The sequence below is a fragment of the Phocoena phocoena genome, chromosome 18 (assembly GCF_963924675.1).
Source record: "Phocoena phocoena chromosome 18, mPhoPho1.1, whole genome shotgun sequence".
Lineage (NCBI taxonomy): Eukaryota > Metazoa > Chordata > Mammalia > Artiodactyla > Phocoenidae > Phocoena > Phocoena phocoena.
The window spans coordinates 11,028,164-11,042,437 of NC_089236.1; the positions used below are offsets into that span (position 1 = coordinate 11,028,164).

The following is a 14,274-nucleotide window of genomic DNA, read 5'->3' on the forward strand; positions in this document are numbered from 1 at the left end:
GTTAAATGTCATCCTTAATCAGTATCCTTGGACTCTATCACTTCCTTTAATTACCTTTTATTTTATATTCTGATTAGGAATTTGATACATTTCCATGTTATGGGAAGAAGAGAAATTGTATAAGGAAGGGACTGCTTAGGATATTATGGAGTGGAACTAGAGGTACAAAGTTGAATGTCATTAGGTTTGCTCCTGATTCTGTACCTAAGGGATAGGTTATTTTCATGGAAGAATTGGCAGGAATTCTTTGATCAAACAGGCCAAAGGACTATAAAGTTGAAAACTCTAAAAATGTAAATATTATTTTAAACCTCATTTTAAATATGCAAATCTCACAAAACTATATTAAATACTTGTTTAATGGATATATAATAGTTTCAAATATTTCAGTGTGTCCTGTACAGGTGCTGCTCATGGATTGGTCATTAAGACAAGTGTGGGTCCTATCTTCAGTGTGGGTCCTATCTTCAGGGAGCTTATAGTCTAGTGTTTATATATAACTCCTGATACCAAAAGTTATTATAGTTCCCCCCCACTTATTTTTTCCTCTGATTATAAAAATAAATGATTCTCATTTTAGAAAATTTATAGAATCAGAAAATATGTAAAGATAAAAAGAAAAGATTTTATAAGCCCACAACTCAGAGATACACTTTCAGAAACATTTTAATTTAGTTCCTTTTTTCTCTATGTAAATTTATTAGCACAGATGGAACGTATGTTTCATGAGAAAAAAAGTTTACTTATTTGCTATATCATTTTTAATTTTCAGAGTCTTTTCTCTTTTTGTCTGAGGATTGTGTATATTATTCTTTTTTCTTCTGTGAATCACATTATGGATTTATTTACCAAATCTATAATTTTTCTGTTTTCTAACCCACGAAATTCTGCTTTAACATAATTTTTTCCCTCATAATTTACTCAGACTTGCTTTTTAAAAAATTTTCCCAACCTCTTGAGTTAAATGTTTGATTCATTTATTTTTTTTGTTTTTGTTGCTTCCTAATGAAAGCCTTTTAAAGGAGGAATTTCTTCTCATTAGGATATAAACAGTCCTTTGGGAAGTCACATTCCTGTCCTGGTTTGTACTGCCAAAAACCTTTTTATCTCATGCAGCTTCTGTGAATTGTAGGAATCAAAGGTTGATGTTTTATTGTTCTAGTCACATATTTTTTTTATTTCTCTCAAACAGAAGTTTTGAATCAGTGAATCATCTTTTTAGCTTTTACCTCATCAGGCAGTCTTTGCAATTTATTCAGTGCCTTACCTGCAGTCTTTTGAAAATGATTTTACCCCCTTTGAATCTTTAGATTCTAAATTCTGTCCTTGCTATATGATAGACACCACAGCTGTTGCATACATCACAGTTGTCTTCTCAATAGAGGTTGTAATACACTGTATCCTAGAACCAGAAGATTTTAGAGATTGTATAATTTTGGCCTAGGTGGAAACTGAGGCTCAGAGGAGAAATACCCTGAGGTACCTAGAATACTAAATGAATGTACTTCTGCCCATAGGTTTTAGCAGAGCTTTGATTTAAAAGCAGGGATCTAGGACTTCCCTGGTGGCCAGTGGTTAAGAATCCACCTGCCAATGCAGGGGACACGGGTTTGATCCCTGGTCCAGGAATATCCCACATGCCTCGGAGCAACTAAGCCCGTGTGTCACAACTACTGAGCCCGCGCTCTAGAGCCCGAGAGCCACAGCTGCTGAAGCCCACGTGCCTAGAGCCTGTGCTCCGCAACAAGAGAAGCCACCGCAACGAGAAGCCCATGCACTGCAAGGAAGAGTGGCCCCCGCTCGCAACAACTAGAGAAAGCCCACACTCAGCAATGAAGACCCAGTACAGCCAAAAAAAAAAAAAAAAAAAAAAAAGTAGGGATCTAGCTCTCTTCCATTTTACCAGTTCGGGCCTGATCATTATTTCTGTGAGAAGGATTTCAAATAATAAATTCAGATAACTTAGGTAATTTAGATATTCAAATATTAAATAAATAAGAAATCGTTCAGTAAAAAGGTTGTAGAGAAACTGTTTATTATGATCTAAGTGCTGTTGTAGAAAGATGAATTTGGCGGCGGTATTTAGTGGTAACTTGAGGTAGGAAGATACTGTGAGGAGGCAACAAAGCAATGTTGAAACTGCTTGGTGTGGGAGCTAGGAAAAATGAAGAAGGTCTGAGTCTGAGATATGAGTAAGGAAGAAATACTAGGGCTTGACATGAAAAAATCAAAAGCAGAAGAGTCACAGGTAATGTGAAGGCATCAAGTGTTTATGACTGAGCCAAGAGAGTAATTAATTTTATTTTAAGGAGATAGTTTTTAGTTTTTTTTAGTTTTTGTTTTTGTGTTTATAAATTCATGATGTGTTGCGGAATGGATGATAGTCTTTTTCCAAGAAGTTGAAGTTTTGAGGGGTGTGTTTCATGTTATATATATATATGCATTCTGTTGTAGCTGAAAGTCAACTCTTAGGTTTAGTTAAAACTTTGTTTTTCTTGCATTGTTTTAATTTTCCGTACATTATATAGATTCTGTGCCATTTCCATTGGAAGGAAATTTTAAAGGTGCTTTCCAGTTTTGGCAATTATGAATAGAGCTGCTATAAACATCTGTGTGCAGATTTTTGTGGACAAAATCTGTGTGGACATATGTTTTTCGCTCCTTTGAGTATTATATACTAAGGAGCACAGTTGCTGGATTGTATGGTAAAAGTATGTTTAATTTTGTAAGGAACCACCAAGCTGTCTTCCAAAGTGGCTGTACCATTTTCATTCGCACCTGCAAACAATGAGAGTTTCTGTTGCTCCATATCCTCAGCAGCACTTGATGTTATCAGTGTTCTAGATTTTGGCCATTCTAATAGGTGTGTAGTGGTATCTCATTCTAGCTTTAATTTGTATTTCTCCAGTGACGTGGAATGTGGAGCAGGAATGTGAACCAGGAATGTGGAATGTTGAAATCTTCTTATATCCTTCTTTGCCATGTGTATATCTTCTTCAGCAAGGTGTCTGTTAAGATCTTTAGTATTTGTTTCCTTTTCATTTTCAGTGTTTTCTCTAGAGTATACAATATGCATTAACTTACTCTCTACCTTCAAATAATATACTACTTCAAGTATAGGTTAAGAATCTTTTAGAAGTATACTTATATTTCTCCTTTCTTGTCCTCTGTGATCTTGCTGTCATTGGTTTTACTTTCGTATGTGTTATAAATCACTTAATGCATTGTTATTTTTGCTTTAGATAGTTATCTTTTAAAGAATTTTCAAAATGAGATAAAACAGTCTTTTGCATTTAACAACAGTCTTGATTTTGGCACTCTTCAATTTTTTTGTGTCATTTCAAATTTCTAGCTGGTATCATTTTCCTTCTGCTGGAAGAACTTACTTTAACACTCCATATGGTAAAAGTCTGCGGGCAGCAAATTCTCTCAGCTTTCATTTGTCTGCAGAAGTCTCTACTTTGTTTTTATTTATGAAATAGATTAGAGTTTTCATTGTTAGGCTAGGAGTTAGAATTTAAAAGCATATAGTGGTTTGACAATTAACACATTTAGTTTTCCTTCAAATGTCAGTTGGCTCCTAGTAGCCAGGTGGATTTGTCATATATGTTTGGTATAGTCATATAAAGCAATTATAAAGATGGTTATACTTGCTTTTGATAAAGTGCAAGTTGTTTAAAATATATTTTAAAGAAGGCACTTATCGTATGATAGTTATTCCCTTTGTTTCCTCCTCCTTTCCGTAGAGTTTTTATGGATGGTATTTACAGCAGCATTTGTTATACTCTTGGGTATAGTTATTCCTGTACCACAGAAAGATTGTCAATATAAATTATTTGTAGAGAAGACTTGTGTAAAAGAAATAGGAAAAAACCCCAGTAATTTTCTATTTTTCTTGCCTTGGTTTGTTGGCTCGGTTTAGGATCATTAACTTATTATGTTCATGTCCAAATTATAAAGTTTTCCTGTTATTTACTGAACACTTATCTAAAAGTCATTTATTACATATGCTAATGTTTAACATCAGATTTTGAAGATTAGATGACTGGTGGCAGTACATATTTATGTCTTGTGGGTGATCTCTCTGGTAATGATACTTTTAATTCTTTATGATATTGACAAGACAAATTCTGATGCTGACACTAGCTTAGGGACCTTGGGCAGGTTACTTAACTTATGCTAACCTCAATTTCCTTGTTTGAGATACTCATCTCCCAGAGTTAATGAGAATTAAATGAGGCTATATGCATAAATTATGCAACATATAATTAATGTTCACAAAATGGTGGTTCTTAATTATCATGTTTTCACTTTTTTCTTTGTAAAATTACACACAGTTATAGCTTTATATTGAAGATCTATTCTTTAGAAATTAATAATTCAAGAGCTTTATAATTAGATTATATCTGCTTCTATAAGTAATTTGATTGGCCAACAGTAGAAGACATCTGTGAACTAATAGAAAGCAAAACATAAGCTGGAAGACAGAATAGAGGAAGGAGATAAGACAAAAGCAGTTATCAAATTTTGAACACAAAATTAATTTTTTCTTTTGATGGGCCATTCTTTCTTGTTTCTTTGTGTGTCTCAATTTTTTGTTGAAATCTGGACATTCTGAATATTGTAATGTGGAAACTGGAAATTCTGTTCTTTTCCCTACTCTTGAGTTTGTAGTTGCTATTGTGTGTTATTATTGCTGTTTGCTTAGTAGCTTTTCTAAATTATATTCTGTATTCCGTATAAGATCTGTATTCTCTGCCACTTTTGGCCATTGAAGGCTTTGTTCTGTTAGTTTGATGGGCAGCAGATGTTTTGACAGAGTTACCTTAAATGCCTGGAGCCAAGGAAGGGAAAAAAAGGAAAAGAAAATGCTCTTCCCCATCTTTTGCTCTGTGCTGGAGACTTCTTCAGTGTTTGGTCAGGCTGTTTACATCTCTGCTTTAGCTTTTACTTCCTACTTGTGTAGAGCCTGAAGGTCAGCTACAAATGAAAGCTTAGGGACTTTGTAGTCCTTTTCTGAATGTGTGACCTGCCCTGGGCATGCATGTGGCTTTCTGGATTACCCAGTATACATGAAAGCTTTTGAAAGACCTTATACCCACATTTATCTCCTTTCCCCACGTCTTCCTTCCCAGGCTTCCAGGTCTGTCTACTGCTTGCCCCAGGTGCTGCAGCTAATACATGTGCCTTTAAAGGCTTTCAGCACAAGTGTTCTAGCTCTAGGAACCTTCTGAGTTGAGTGAAGCAAAGAAAATTCTTTGTGTCTATCCTTGAGGGAGCTGCCAGTCAGGTTCAGACCTACAACTACAGTTCTTTGAGAATAAGGTCCCTAGTGCTTCCTTTGGAACTAGCAACCCTCACCACCATTGAAGGCTGGCGTTCTCGTGACTGTTGCCAATCTGAGGGATTGAAGGTGGGACGTGCCCCACAAAGCAGTAGCTTCTTCCTCACCAAGTCTTCCCTTGGTTGTTGTACATTTTTGACTTGATTCCAGAAATCTTCAGAAGTTTATTCTGCCAGTTTTTGCTAGATCATTAGTTTTTTAGGGAGGACATAGCTGCCCACTCTGGTGTTTTTTGGTGACATCACTCCCATTCTTTTTCAAAGGAAGATATTGTAATTGATTTCACTTGAAAATAGTTAGAAACTGGAAGTATAGTTAAGCCTGATTTTAACAACTAAAAATTGTGTGTAGTGTACTTAGTCCCTTACTTAGACAATAACATGTCTCCCGAATTTTACCTGTGAAACCGTACATATTTTTTAAGTGGTAATAGAAGAAAAAAATAACGCAACCAAGGGGTATAAACAAGAATGAGGAAACATTTTCTTTGGCTTTGTGGTCATCTCTGGAACTTTAGAAAAGTTATATGGCATTAAGAGCAATTCATTGCTAAAAGAGAAAAGTAGAGTATGGTAGAAAGTCTTTGGCTTACAACCTGATGATGGACCATGAATTTGTGAAGCTCTCCTGCCAGCCTACTTACCTCCCTTCTGTCCTTTCATCCTGCCATCTTCCCATTCCATGTTAAATATTGAATAATTTGCATGGGTTTGTCAGTGTGCTAGTGATGTAGATATAGTTGATAGTTAGAAATGGTCCTTACCCTTACAAAGTTTACTGTAAACTGGGGGTGGAAAGAAATCTGTAAACATCTAGGATATCCTGAAATGATTGCTGTGATGTGGATGGGTTGTAATGCGAGTTCAGAGAAAGACAGTGTTTGTAGTTACTAGGAGGACTTTCTGGATTAAGTAGTATCTAAACTGATATTTGGAGGTTTAATGGAAGTTAAAATTAGGGGTTGGGAGAGAACCCTATTTCATGCATAGGGAGTAACATTATAAAGAGTTTTAGATGAAGTGAGAGATGGCATTGTGGAAATGTTTTTTATGACAGTAGCTAGGGAATGGAAAGTAGAGGAAGCTGAATGTGGGGTGTTGAACTGGGGCTTTATAAGCAATGTTATCTAGTTTAGAGTTTATCCACAGATTTGCAAAGATTTGCAAAGAAATCCAACTGGTTAATAATTATCCAGTTTGATTTAGTCTAATGTACACTGAATTATTCCATATGATCCTAACTAATAATCTAAGATTTCAAAATAAAGATATTTAAAACTCTGTACTTAAAAAATAAAAGATACTTAAATTGCTAGTAATTATAAACCTTAGTACTTTCAGAAGCATTTGATATTCTAAATTTTTCTACAGTAATTTTTATGCTTTTATGTAAATAAAACTTCATTAAACAGGCTCACCTATATTTATTTTATTCACTTATGACAGATTCTTGAGTAGGGAGGGCCATTGTGGACCGCTTTTCTTGAATGCCAATACCTTTTAGAATTTTAAGGAGAAGGCCTGGAGGAAAAGAAAACCCTTAACTGTGCAAATAGAGTGTCATATTGACACATTCAGATTCACAGGAAGTCTCAATTCATTTATAAATCTCATTTGTACTATGGTAACAGTGATTTTAGGTTTTTTTTTTTTTTGGTTTAGCTTTCTAGCCTGTCATGTCAATTTTTTTGCTTTTTAAAATGTTTTCCTGTGTTTCCTTTTTTAGTGTTTATTGCTAATTTTCCTGTAATTGAGCCTTCAAAGTCTTAGACATTCTTACTGAAATAATTTATTTAAATAACTTTAAATATAAACTGGTTGTTTTCCTTTATTGTGATTTACTACCTCTTGATGTTTCATTTCTTACCCACGGAAATCATTTTGTCTTCCCTCATTTTACCCATACACTGTTCTCAGAGCACTAATTTCTTAATAGAGCTACTATGACACGTCCCATCTGTATTTTTTAAGTTTACACTCTTGACTTCATAGCAAGTTGTTTCGGTACATTTTCTAGTCTAGATTAGAATCCTGGATCTGCCACTTACTCATGTGTGACTTTGGTTATGTTGCCTAACCTCATTTATCTTCAGTTTCCCTCTCTGAAGACAACTATGCCTTTTCCTCATAGGGTTGTTAGGGAATTGTTTAAATAATAAAGACTGACTGTTTCTAGTTTTTCTTGTATGCTTTAGTTGATAAATATTGAACTGTTCATTACAAGTGAGGAATAAATATTTCCCTAATCTTGGAATGATATTTCTGCAAGCAGGTAGCCTCCTTAATACTAATGTATTAAAAATTATAATAGGAGTCAGAAAGACCATCCAAAAACATAGGTCCACTCTGTTCTAACGTTTATAATGTTTTTACAGCTTCTGGCAGTGAAATCAGGGAGCCATAACTGTGCTCTTTTGTAATTAAATGATGTATAGAAAGGGGCATTGTTTTTTTAACTGTGAAAGATAGAGCCTTAGGCTTCACATAATAGCTTGATTGTTAGAATTACACATTATAATTGTTAATTCCTTTAAAAGCAGACTATTTTTTGTTACCACTGAGCCCATTTCTGTTATTTACTCATTTGTTAATGGTTCTGGGGTAGACCAGATTCTACTTAAGCATTTACAACTCATTAAGGAGATTAGTCTAAAAAATTCTTCAGTGTTCTTCCATTTTAGTGTATACTGATTCTTACAGAGATTTATTCTGAGTCTTATAGACTTAAACTTTGGTATCTACTTCTTCTGGTTCAGTCAGTAAGTTGTCATTGTTTTTCAAATCTGTTTATTTCTCTGTGATTCACTTCTGGAGAACCTCTTCTAAGTTACTAATCATGGGTTTACAAGTTTCATAGTAGTGACCCAAGTCAATTGGATATATGAATATGAAAAAGTAAGCAATTCTTGGTGAGACCATGGCACGGTGAAAATGATGCTTGAGTTGGTTTTGCTAGATCTACAAGTAATATCTAAGAGTACACGATCTACAATAATTTAGCTTTTCCTGGAAACATAAGGTTTACACTGGCTGTTTCATGGTACTTTATAAGTATGTGATCAGATGACTACAATTTTTAGCTCAAAGTTGCAGTAAGAGAACTGGTAATAGCTAATGTTAACTCCTTAACTGAATGCTAACTATATGCCTGACTTTGTTACTAAGTGCTTATAACCCAATTACTTTATTTATTTAATCTTTACAACAACCCTATTAGGTAGGAACTTTTATTCCCATATTGTAGATGAAGTGACAGGCTTAGAGAAGTAGCGTCATTAAAGTGAGTGGTGCAGCTAAGATCAGAATCCAGGAAGTCTGAATTAGAGCCAATCTCTTAACCATTCCCGTAGCTATTTTTGTTAATAAACCAGAAATAGTAAGAGGAGTTGAAGTCGTTTCACACATAGAAGTAAAACCAACTTTTAACCAGAGAGAATATCTAGGTCAGTAAAAGGTTGGAAGTTAGCATAAGGGCTTGTTTCTTATAAAGTTGAATTTTGGAGCTGTTACAGAGAAAATATATATACAGAGTATAATATTTTACAATTTGAGAATATTTTGTTTTTAAATTCTTGAATTGTAGAACTTTTAAAATATTTGCTTCTTTGTCATTAGTTGCTGTGAGAATTAAGTTATTTACTATATGTAAAGCACTTAGAATAATACTAAATGGTATGTGAGGTTAGGTGGTGGTCTTATTATTACCATTATTTTCAAATTTATATTATACAGTGTGCTCATCCATCCATATTAATGAACACCTTTCATTGATGGAAAATTAATTTGACTTCTTGAATCTAATCTCTAGCCCCTGTCTGAACCTACTTTATGTCTTCTTTTATACTTTATGTAATTTATAAGCCAAATGCAACCTTTTTTGGAATAAAGTAGAACATACATAAATACATATATAGATCTTTATTTCTAGAATTTAGCACTGTTAGTGCATGGACTTTTTCTTGTCCACAGATATACTTCTAGTTCTTAGAACAGTAAGTTCTAGTCTTTAATAAATAAAATATTTGTTGAATGAATGACTTCACATTTGTCACGCATTTTATATATGGCTATTATTTTCTGCCTAAATTTTCCATTCTCTAGATCAAAAAGATATCCAGTTTGTTAATGTTCTTCCTTAAGAATGGTACTTATTACTGAATAAACTAATTAATGTGAGATTTGATCAATAGACAATAGGAGTATCATTGTATCTTTTATTACATGTGTATTTGTCTATTGCTGTAGTAAAGTAGCATTTGGGAGGAGGAATACTACTTTTGACTCACTTGGCATAATGCCACAAGTCAAATATGCTGCCATTAAATCAGCTTTCTTTCCCAGTTCACATGTTTTTTTTAAAAAAATACTACTAGATATTAGGTATTTCTCGTGTAAACATTTTTAACATTAATTCTGTTATTTCAACATTTACTGTAAGTTTGCTAATCTAGTTTCATGTTTCTTCATATTCTATACATGGACCTATTCTTTTTCAGTTACATCTATTTTATTTGTCAGTCTAGTAATATAAAATAAAATGAATTTTCATGTCTTAAAATTTATCCTTAGTGATCTCTGCATCTTCTAGTAATTTTCACTTTTCAAAACCAACATCTTTTTAAGGGAATTTGCCCAGAATCCCACCTCTTAGTCATTTGCTCTATTTTACTATATTTTTTGAGATTTGAAATCACCTTTTCAAATTGAAAAAAAAAAAAATTAGACTTCTCTTTGCTAGTTTTAATTTTAACAGCACCTTTCACTTATCTGTAGTGAAATTTTCATCAAAATTAATTTCAGGCTAGAAGACTTGAAATTTTTTAAAGTAGCTAATACTTTCTTGCTAGCTTTGCTGTTATATGTGTAACCACTCACATTATCATTGGTGATTTTTTTTCTGTTTATTTTTAGCTGGTTGGTGGAGAGTTTGACTTGGAGATGAACTTTATTATCCAGGATGCTGAGAGTATAACATGCATGACAGAGCTTTTGGAACACTGTGATGTTACATGTCAAGCAGAAATATGGAGCATGTTTACAGCCATCCTACGAAAAAGTGTTCGGAATTTACAGACTAGTACAGAAGTTGGGCTAATTGAGCAAGTATTGCTGAAAATGAGTGCTGTAGATGACATGATAGCAGGTATGGGATTATCTGACAGGAAAGTATAATTTAAATGTTTATAAAGATTCATATACTTCTCTTTATATTCTATAGGTTATATAGTTTTGTTGAAGCTCCCTTGTTTTAAAATAGATAAGTAGAAATGTATGGGAAATTTGCCTTTTATGTTAAGGGGAAACCTGAAGAATGAAAGATGACTTCTGTATTAGACAAAAATAATTACTATTTTGGTTTTCCAGGTTTTAGAAAATCTCAGTAATGTGGAATAAGTGCTATGAAATCTATCAGAAAAATAAACAGTACATTTCTATGTAGAACTTAATAAACCTTTATATAATTAAAATATCACAATACATATTACATTTCTATAAAATTATCACTTTATTAAAAGTTCTGTGAACGCCATGTTCTCCAATCTGACATATATGGTACTATGACAGGAGGTGCTAAAAGCCTTCGGACAAGCAGGCTGTAGTTTTTGGAAGTGTCGATTTTACTTTGATATTTTTTTGGAGGAACTTTTGTGTTAAAATAAATGCAGATATATTGTTAATTAGAACATACTATTTGCATGAAATTTCAAGATAAAAATAATAATTTGGTGTGTGTTATTTCAAATAATAATTTTCATATCTGTAATTCTTCACGGTCAATCCTTTACCCACCTGCAAGTCCATTCTCCTCTGTAGTTAGATGCACTTCAGCAGAAATGTTTTGAAAGATGGTCGCAGAGCAACAGTTATTCCCAGAAAATAAGGAGTTTGAAATGTTGATTCTCTTAAGCCATGAATCTTCCATATAACTTTCTTCTGACATGAAAAGGTTTCATAATTCTAAAAGTGCTAGTATAATTCCTCACAATATATGATCAATATCTGATCCTTAAAAATAGTTCAACACCAGAAAATCCTCTATAATATTTTGATCTATGCATAATTAATTTTAATATCAGTAGAACAAAACATTAAACAAGAAAAAATAGAATGAAGAATAAAGATCAGTGCTTTTTAAATTTAAGCAATATTTTGAAATTTTTGTTTTTCTTATAGAGTATATTAAAATCATTTCTAATTGCTTTTGAGATGGCATCTATCTCTATTTAGAATGATGTAGTGTTCTCTATATTGGTTACTAATGGCTAACTTCATGAAAAATGAGAATCAAAATTAAAACATCTTTTTGATGAAAATATGGTACCATCTGCAAATTTTAGCATTAACAGGAATTTATATGTATAAACTTATATGTACACATGTTGTATAGAACATCATGTGATCTTTGAATCCTCATATCTGGATTTAAGCCCTTAAAATTCTTTTTCTTTTCTTTCTTTCTTTTTTTGTAAATAAAGTGCACTTTATAGAATGCACTTTAGAAAATGAGCCACAATTACGAACATACTAGCTTACTGTACATAATTCATGAGCACTGAGAAGTAAGCTGATAGTAAGCATGATAGTACCACAGAGCTTTTCACATTTTCTGTTATACAAAGCTTCTTAATTCCCTTATCCTTTATTCTCATTAATGATAATGTGGATAACACAAATTTTTCACTTTTTGTTATTTAAGTGATGAATAAGTGTTAGAAAAATACCTCTACCTTACTTTTCCAAAGAGAAATTAAAATTTAGATGACATACTAATGAAGCACCAGTAACCACCAAAACACTGCTAAGTTTTCACTCTTGAGTATTTTGTAGCATGCTAAGTTCAAAGTTCTTTTCATTTAATAATATGAAGATATCATATTAGAAGGTGGTTAAACATCTATAGTAAATTGATAAGAGAATTTCATAGTCTTAGTATTTTTTCTCCTTTAAAAATCTGGTACAGAAAAGACCTTTTTTATAGACCTTTTAAAATTTTATAATAAAATTAAAAACTGAGGTGCTTGGCTATCTTATCTGTATAATAAATAAGAAATCTTAATAATTATGTAATTAAATACAAATGTAATAGGTCACTTTTTGTGACATACATAGGAGATGAGATAAAGGTTTGGAAATATAATTCTTTTAAAATAGTATTTGTAGGCATACCTTTAAGAAGTCTTCTATGAAGGTTTTGTCATTGCAGCTAATTGCTTAAAAATGCTTTATATTAACTTAGGATTTTAAAGTGCTTGGTTTTTATCTAGAATTTTTTCTTAGAAGCAGATATTCTGACTAATATGTAGTAACTATGAACATTTTTATTACTTGAATGATGAATGTTCTTTCATTAAAAGATATCTCTTTAAAATATCCAGTCACAGGTTTATCGTAGAGATTGCTTACTTATAATGGTGTTAAGTAAGAATAAGTCAGTTCTTTATTGATGAAAATAACCATATTAAATTTCTAATTTGAAATACATAATATTTTTAAAGTCTCAAAGTTCAACTAACTAATCTATGATATTGGATAATGTATAGTACATGTCAATAATTATTTCAACTTATCCTAACCTAACCTATTTTATTAATTGATGATAAATTGTTTATAATGTATATTTATTGTAATAACTTGCGTAGTATCTTTAATTCTTAGGATGTGCTTTAGAAATCGAGAAAATGAAGTATAAGTATTTAGATGTTTAATTTCTTGCAAAAAATGATTGATAGAGGTACTATTACAATGTCTAGAGATGAGAAAGTAATCAGAGACAAGAGATTAAATGTATAATTTTTTCTTATTATCTGGTGAGCTGGTGTGTCTCTTATATGAACATAACACATTATCATAATGGATATCACTAGTCAGATGTTCAAATGGTACTTCTATTTAGAGACTAGTAAGTAAGAGTGAGGGCTCTGGAGCCATACTGCCTAGGTTTGAATTTTAACTACCACTTAGTAGAGTGCGTTGTTGGGCAGTGTGATTAAGTTATCTGTGCTTCACTTTCCTCATTTTTAGAAGGGGATAATAATAATACTTACCTCATAGGCTTGTTAGGAGGATTTGTGAAGTTAATGCATGTAAACCACTTGGAATAATGCCAGGCAAGCAGTGAGTGCCCCAAATTGTTGTTAATGGGCCAAGGACTATTTCAAGAATGTACTTTATTAAGAGTAGATAATTCTAAAAGAAAATGTGGTTAACCATCACTTTTTCATTTGAAAATAACAAATTTACAATGTTAAATCATTGTACCGTTGCATTTTTTTGCCTACTTTTCCCAGCATATAGCAGATTTGTGTGTGTGTGTGTGTGTGTGTGTGTGTGCACGCGTATGTGTGTGTATTCTGAGAATTTATAAAATCCATTTTATATAATTTTTCAAAGAGAACTTAATTGAAATGGTAATTCTGATGGGGAGAAAATCCTAAAATTCAAATATAATTTTTTGCTTATCTGATGAGTTAAAAATTGTTAATTAGAACGGCTATTCATGAGGGCATTTAGTTATAATACATATCCATATATATGTAGAAATGACAAGATAACTTTTGCTCTTTCAAAAAGTATATTTACCTTGACAGATGGCAGCTCATGACTAGAGTTCAGAATAACTTTATTTTCCTTTGAAGATCTTCTAGTTGATATGTTGGGGGTTCTTGCCAGCTACAGCATCACTGTCAAGGAGTTGAAGCTTTTGTTCAGCATGCTTCGAGGAGAAAGTGGAATCTGGGTAAGCCGTGGTCAGAGGGAAAAGTATTCAATATCAGTGCATTAATACTTAATGTTAAACAGTTCATCTCTAGAGAGCTATAAACTTGAATTTGTAACGGAAATTGTTCCTCTTAAAGAGTTTATTAAATGATTTAAAATTAATTTTCTTTCAAGTTAGAAAACATTCTGGTTGTTAAGGTGATATATTAGGTA

The 14,274-nt window shown here is 32.5% G+C and overlaps 1 protein-coding gene across 4 annotated transcripts in view; it reads left to right on the top strand.

The window, feature by feature from the left end:
- Positions 1-14,274, top strand: part of NBEA (neurobeachin) — a 618,385-nt gene that overhangs the window by 42,071 nt on the left and 562,040 nt on the right. For all 4 annotated transcript variants that reach the window (XM_065896024.1, XM_065896027.1, XM_065896028.1 and 1 more), the window contains exons 2-3: positions 10,255-10,486; positions 13,980-14,080. In XM_065896024.1, coding sequence (XP_065752096.1) covers positions 10,255-10,486; positions 13,980-14,080 — 333 coding nt within the window. The remainder of the gene's footprint in view (positions 1-10,254; positions 10,487-13,979; positions 14,081-14,274) is intronic.